This window comes from Suillus subalutaceus (assembly GCF_016647625.1).
Source record: "Suillus subalutaceus strain FC151 chromosome Unknown DFJ58scaffold_730, whole genome shotgun sequence".
NCBI lineage: Eukaryota > Fungi > Basidiomycota > Agaricomycetes > Boletales > Suillaceae > Suillus > Suillus subalutaceus.
This window is the reverse complement of record NW_024540979.1, coordinates 4,772-12,318: the sequence shown is the minus strand read 5'-3', so window position 1 is coordinate 12,318 and position 7,547 is coordinate 4,772. Positions and strand designations below refer to the sequence as shown.

Here is a 7,547-nt window from a genome sequence, read left to right as displayed (position 1 = left end):
ACTGGGCTGTTTGCAGAAGAGGTCAACATTCTTTGCAATTCCCTTTCCATGGGATCCAGTCAATGGAATGGTCAATTCTTTGAGCAAAGTTGTCTCGCTCACGTCGACTCCGTCATACCACCCTCGGTTCAGAGGGCAAAACAATGTCCTTGTTACTTACGGCTAAGGCTGGACTTCGTTTGAAGAAGACGAACCGGAAAGACCAGCTTGAGCCTGAAGATCTACCATCTGTGTCGGGGACACGAGTTCCAGCCGAAGGAAAACACCATGGTCATCATGACAAGTCCGGAGTTCATCGCCTCCGGGTTCGATGCTGCGATTGTCCAAATGCCATGAGTCCAGACCTTCCAAATGTTTCGACATGGATTTTTCCCCGCTTCATTTAACAAGCCGAAGACTTTGTTCACCTTCAGGGTTCTCGATGATTTTCTATTGGACAACCTTGAATGTGGGACCTCGGCGATGAACTATTACAGCAAGCTCCGGCGAATGACCTCGAGGATGTTTCCACACCTTGTACCGGTAATGCCATGTCTCTCTCATCTAAAGGACATTATATTGACAAGGCATGGGGCAAGGACCGATACCGAGAGCTCATGAGAGTCGCCCGACAGTGGAGGCAGTTGAAGACGATGAAATGGCATGGCTTCGGCCATTGTTCCGACAGCCCGAATGCAGGAGATCTCGCATTATTTTGCCCGGCATGTCCTCAGCCTGGGATTAATGTGTCCTTCTCAGGGGATGAATCACTTGATGAGTGAGTCTTCCTCGATACCTGAAGTCACCTCAGCAATAATAACAACTCCAAGGTGGAAATACACCCGGTCATTTGTTATGGATGGAAATTTCAAAGCTGAACACCTGCATCCCATGAAGCCATTTGATGAAGTTGGCTGTCAGATGGGTTGGGATTCATGGTGGGAAAGGACAGGTATAACACGCATCTTGCAGAGGCTGCCGACACTTTAGAAAAATCAAGCTGCAACAATCACCCGGGCAGTAAATCAAGCAAATGCGGCTCGGCACAAGCTGGAATCCACGGGTATCGGGGGAGTAGCCTGTGCGAGACACGGTTGCTTTGTTCCTCACTCGATGGTAGATTTTCAGAAAGGCGAAAGGCAAGCCGACCCAGCCATTCGATATTCACGAGTTAACCATGCATCATTCGCAGACAAATGAACATGGACTATGCCCCTTTGTGAGGCTGCCCGGCACAACATGGAAGGCATCACCAGGGCGGTCACCTTCTATGATATCAACTGTCAATACAAACAAGCACTTTCGGGTTCGGGTGGATCGAAGCCGATTTCTCGAAATGGTTCCGGAATTGACCATCATTCCCGGAATCGGGTTGTGGCACATCCACGGACATCAGGACAGCTGCTATGTCCGATATGCGTCGAATTTTATCGAAGGCATCGGTCGGATTGATGGAGAGATCATGGAGACCCTATGGTCACGTCTCAACCTGATTTCCCCCTGCTGCTCGGGGAATGTCATCCCCGCATCGAAAGGAATGTCTCGATTATCAGATGAATGATTCCAATTTCTGCAAGATGATCCGCATGAAAAGGACCCTTTGCCGAAAATACAAGCAGGCGAAGAATGGCATTGCCGAAAGTGAAAAGGCTTTCGACATACTCAATGAAGCAGCACCCTGGCGATTCAAAGACAGAGTGGCTAGCCAGCGAGAGGATCGCTCAGTCCAGCAGAATAAATAATCCTGCGGCTATGGATGTATATGAGATTAATATCAAGAAGGGTTAGTTGACTTTGTCTCCATCAAAGTCTGAATTAATTTTGCATTCAGCACCGAGCAAAAAGGAGATCGAGCTTAGGCTACTAGAGGAGGGTAATGCCCGAAATGCAGCACCTGCTCGCAGGTCTGTGGCGACATGGATATCAATGGGGTTGGCGATTGAAGAGGCTCAAATCGCATTGCTCATCGAGGTCCGAAGAATTGGTAGAAGAACTACCGAGACACAGAAGTTAGACATCGCCCGGCAACGCGATCGTCTCCAAGGCCAGATAGATGGATTCACTCGGTCTGCTATTACGCATCTCGGAGAGGGATTTGATGCAGATGATGATCCTGAAGACTTGTACTTGGACATTCTTGATGATCTCGATGATGACTTGGCAGACTTCACCGAGACATCTGACACATGGGCAAACTCCCCTGAGCTCACTGTAATCCCATTGCCATCAAACCTCGGGGTAGATCGATGCAGACGCTGTATGGCAGACGATCTCATTCCGCTGGAGATGTCTCTTCGTGAAGGGCAGGCCAATGACTCCCTTCACAACCTCCGAATTCACTTGTGCAACAAGGCGATTCTGTTTCGAACAACAGTTAGGCAAGCCAAATCCCAGGCCCTGAAAACTCGAGCTTGGTCCCAGGTGACGTCGGTGCAGCAGGCAGTGTCCCTCCATGCCAGTATATATACGAAGACGAGGAAGCAAATGATGCAACTGGAGCCAGGGCAAGACCAGGTTCAGAAATACAAACCCCTGCTTCGAGAGCAACTCAAAATCAGCACTGCCGTCGGCGATCCAAATGCCCGAGGTCAGCGAAACGAGTCCCTCGCTTGGTTCTGGTCAGTCGAAGTCGACCTTGGGGGTCCCGATCACTCGTGGAATGAGGAATGTGAGTTCGGGCATGCTTGATGTGTCCCGCACTCAGCTGACGGAGTCATCCGAAGTTTACCGAGTTCATTGGCTCCGGGCAAAGGCACTACGGGATCGATGGAAGGAAGAAATGATGTTGGTCCAATTGGAGATGGATTGGACATGTAACTTTTTCTTGTGGAAAGCAACCCAATGGGGTGACAGGATGCAGCGAATCATTGGTGAAACACCTTCCGGGTCATGCATGCTACTCGGGAAGGCAATCCCAAATGTATTCATTGCTGGCACAGGATGCCCAGGCAGCATTTCAAGACCTGAAGACCGGGTTTATAGATGCTCGAGATGAATGAAATTTTTTTGCCAACGATATGAAACAGCTACTTTGACCCAAACATTTTAGTCCCGGGAATTGGCCGGGTCGACCCATGTCGGAGTTTGAAAATTTTTATCAATCAACCAGTGGCTCATATCTTGACCTCCGAACCAACTGCCATTGTCATTGTCATTTCCAGCTTCATAATCCTGCATTAACCATGTCTGTATTGCATACTCCCCCAACATCCCCTTCTAATTCTCAGACTTCCGGCAATGGGTTCCGACCCCTCACACTCACTCAGGCAGATATTGCAGCTACAATGTCAATGGCTGCATCTCGCATCCGAGCGTCCATCTCTCAATATCAGATGGAGGCTGCCCACACCCAGGAGCCATCTGCTACTCGGATCACGCACTTTAAAGCCGGGCTGCAATGGGAGATAGCTGTAAGAGGCTGATGACTGTGGTGGTCAATGCTGACATTTCCAACAGACTTTTGTGACTCCCATCCTGCAGTACTCAGCTGCAAGGAACATCATTTCGGTTGTTCCGAGCCCGGTTGCTCATATTCTTCAGTTGATTCCCGAGCTCACCTGGAACATGGTTCCGGACCACATCTTTTCATCCCACCTATGCCAGTTTCAAGACGTTGCAGATCTGGGGGATCCCTCCCGCATTGTATCCACCTATGGTACTCCATGGTGGACCGGATCAACTGCCATCCCGAACGAATTATGGCCATGGGATCAGGTATTCGCTAATTGTGTCTGTCACTACCAGCATTGGCTAGTAAGACTTTTACAGAATTTCCTTGAGTGATGACTAATCCTTTCTAGTCTGGCGTTGAGGACGAACGTCTTGTTGTTCCCGAGCAGGTGGATGAAAGCTCGCTTGCAACGCTGAAGGCACTGAGGTGGATGAGGGAACGCCTCCTGACAGTGATTGAGGATCAACAAGCTGGCATCCGTGAAAAGATGGCAGAGATTCAGATGTACACCGCCATCCTAACCAAATTGAACCCAAGGGGACCAGAGTAGTTCTAGTCCTTCAGTTCAGAATGTTGAAGTCTAAATTCTGTACATGATGAAATAAGTACTGAAAATTACATACTGACTTTCGAATATCTGACCTATTGCTATATGCTGAGTCCTGCATACCAAATATCGAGTATCGAGATCCAGATATCTTGAGTCCCAAATATTGAGTCCCAAACATAGAGTCCCGGATATCCAGTCCCGAAGCCCAAGATTCGAGACGAGACTTGAAACTCGAACATTGCTATGAGTTGCGAGTTTTGAGTCCCCACCGAGTCCTGACAATCGAGTCCCACAGCCCGACTATCGAGTCCCAACCATCGAGTCCCAACCATCGAGTCCCGACAATCGAGTCTTGAAACCCGAGTCCTGACAATCGACTCCCTGAAGCCCGAGATTTGAGTGCCGACCATCGAGTATCGAGTCCCCAATATCGAGACCCAAAACCCAAGCAGCCCGAAGCCCGAGATTCGACACGAAACAAATCAAAACTCCAAACACCACGACACTTTCTTGAATCACTGAGTACCAAAACCCGAGTACCGGGTACCGAGTCTTGAAACCCGAATCCGCACTATCGAGTCCCAACTACCGAGTCTTGAAACCCGAGTCCCGACAATCGACTCCCGAAGCCCGAGATGTGAGTGCCGACCATCGAGTATCGAGTCCCTATTATCGAGACCCGAAACACGAAGCCCGAAGCCCGAGATTCGACACTCAAAACAAATCGAAACAAAACTCAAAACATGACACTCATCAATTTTGGGAGTTGTTTTCTTGAATCACCGAGTACCGGGTACCGTGTACCGAACCCTGAAACCCGGTACTCGGTAGTCGGTGAAATCGAATATAGAGTCCCGACTATCAGTACCGGGTACCGTGTACCGAAACCCGAAACCCGGTACTCGGTAGTCGGTGAAATCGAATATCGAGTCCCGACTATCAAGTACCGGGTACCGTGTACCGAAACCCGAAACCCACTCGGTATCGGTTCGAATCGAGTCCGATATAAGTAGTCGTGTACCGAAACCGTGCAGTAGCGTGAAATGTGTACAATATCACTATGGAATATACTCGAATATCGAGTCCCGACTATCAAGACCTGAAACCCGAATGTTGAGTATGGATGGCCTGACATCTAGTATCATTATTTGAAGGTGGGTACTAACACGGGTACTACCTTTCTACTTTTCCAATCCAACCTTGCCCATCCACACGACGGAATCCCAGCATAAACATGAACAGCATCCCTCATATACCATGCCCAGGCAATCCGATCCCCTTCCACTGCATAGACCGCGTGTCTGACAATCCTTCCCGAAAATGCAATCATGCACCCCGGATCGTACCTTAACTCCAGCTGCAGGCTTGGCATACTCATCCAAGCATTAGAATAATTCCCCACACTAGTGAGAATATCGAAGCATTCAGAAATCGATGAGGGGTCTCGATGATTCGGGGTTTCCCGATTGCATATGACGGTGAGGCTGTTAAACACCAGTTGCCCAGTACTGGAGAGTCTCTGACATCTTCGGCAGTTCCTTGCTTCGTGCCTTTTCTCCGAGGCTCCAAAGGCTTGCAACCCTGCCCAGTACTGCTCAGGATGCATCACCCTGAGTGCCGCTGTGGCAATGGCTGCTGGCCTCGCAATGGCTTTGAGGATGTTCTCGGAGGATGGTCCCTTCAATGATGCAGATACCTCCGGATCGGACTGATTCTATGGGATTGGTGAGTTTAACTACCGAGATCGCCATCTCATCAGATCCTACCTCGTGCCCCTGCTGAAACCATGCCGGAGATAAATTAACGCATCCGGGAGTTAGGACATCATTTTCCGAGCTTGGTGTGAACCACTGTTGATTAGTCCGCCAAATCCCATCGAGCTTTATGCTTTGTTCGAGCATGGGAGCTAGCAAATCCGAGGCCGCCCAAATTTCATTCTGTACGTACCATTTGATGTTCAATATCCATCCAGTCACAATATATATAACACACCTGGGTGGCATCGGTCAAGGCATCTGGGAGGTACCATGCGATGATGGCACCAGATGCATCAAGAATTGTCGCGGGTATGTCGATCAACTTTGTGCCCTCATGGCCAGGAGGACACCTCTCAAGCAACTTTTCCTCTCTCTCTTCATTACGCCCCATGTCCTTTGGGGAGATCAATTTGCTATATCTTGCAATATCAATTGGCATCTGAACTGTGATGAAGCAATTTGACTGATAAAACGAATTTTCCGAATCTGCAGGAAGACTCACTGGGATTTTTATATGCCTTTATGAGCCGATCAACCAATTGATCACAAGCCATCACCAGATCAGTGTCTAGGTTTGGAGAAGGTATAACTGGGTCTCCTCCTGTCTTCTCTGCATTGAATTTTTGTTCCGTATAATCACATGCCACATGAGTGACAGTCAGGGCCCAAGTGCGCAAGAGGGTTATTTCATCATCGGAAGTGGAAGAAACATCCATGATTGAATTGATCTTGTGAGATCAGAAGCTGAATCCTGAATGTCCGCACTTTGGTGTTAAAGGGGGTGGAGATTGAGAGGATCAGATAAGGGAGCCTTGGATGATCTGAGCTTTCAAAGATCTATTTCTCTTATCATCTATTGCTCAATGAAATACCACATGATTGGAAGTCTGTTGGATGTCAGATACTCGTTTGTCGAGACCCGGGCCTCGGATCTCGGTACACTTCACTCAATTTTGATACCCGGGACACCATAGTTGGAACTTGTCTCGAATCTCGGGTCTCGGGTCTCGGGCGTCGGGTCTCGGGTCTCGATGGTCGGGACTCGATATACGGGACTCGTTGGTCGGGACTCGATACTCGATTGTCGGGATTCAATGGTCAGGCATCGGGTTTCATGACTCGGTAGTCGGGACTCGATAGTCGGGACTCGATGGTCGATTTTCGGGATTCGATAGTTGGGGCTCAGATATTGGTACACTTCACTCAATTTTCGGTGGTCGGAACTTGGCATTTGGCATTTGGTAGGCTTGGATGATGTTGGCTTTCAAAGATCTATTATCATCCATTGCTCAATGAGATACCAGATGATCGGAAGTGTGCTGGACATCACATATTCGTTTGTCGAGACCCGGGTCTCGGAACTCGGTACACTTCGCTCGAGTTTCCACTTCACCCCTTTGCAAAGCTCCGTGCCATACCACATCATTAGATGACTTTGAATAATCACCTCCTTTGATTTGGATGATATACAACTAGCTGAGCTCCATCATGTCTACAATTATCATTCTCCTGGGCCCACCCGTCTATCTTATATACCCCCACGTCGGCCTACCCATCTATGCAATATATGTCTCCCGTCGGCCCACCTGTATATAATACATCTTTTACCACTCCCTCGGCCCACCCGTCTAATATGATATATATCTGGGCCCACCTGTCTATGTGATAACAAGCACCCTTGATATACCTGGCTATTTGATACATATCTACCTTGGTACACCCATCTACATAATATCCAACTACCTCGGCCGATCCGTCTATTGAAAATTCATGTCCATCGGCCCACCCATCTACTTTACATATTCCCCAC

At 48.7% G+C, this 7,547-nt stretch overlaps 2 protein-coding genes across 2 annotated transcripts; one reads left to right on the top strand and one right to left on the bottom strand.

Moving 5' to 3' along the window:
- Window positions 1–446: 446 nt before the first annotated feature.
- Window positions 447–4,020, top strand: DFJ58DRAFT_919224 (uncharacterized protein; the record flags this gene model as incomplete). The annotated part of the gene is made up of 10 exons (XM_041395611.1): window positions 447–757; window positions 810–931; window positions 1,001–1,053; window positions 1,100–1,455; window positions 1,599–1,762; window positions 1,811–2,647; window positions 2,703–2,953; window positions 3,141–3,389; window positions 3,436–3,732; window positions 3,780–4,020. The coding sequence occupies 10 exons, from the start codon at window positions 447–449 to the stop codon at window positions 3,978–3,980; spliced, it is 2,841 nt and encodes a 946-aa protein (XP_041234685.1). The 3' UTR covers window positions 3,981–4,020.
- A 1,104-nt stretch (window positions 4,021–5,124) lies between these two features.
- On the bottom strand, window positions 5,125–6,128 carry DFJ58DRAFT_673424 (uncharacterized protein; the record flags this gene model as incomplete). The annotated part of the gene is made up of 3 exons (XM_041383061.1): window positions 5,125–5,694; window positions 5,747–5,917; window positions 5,973–6,128. 3 exons carry the CDS (start codon window positions 6,126–6,128, stop codon window positions 5,125–5,127), a joined length of 897 nt encoding a protein of 298 aa, XP_041234684.1.
- Between the last annotated feature and the right edge of the window lie 1,419 nt (window positions 6,129–7,547).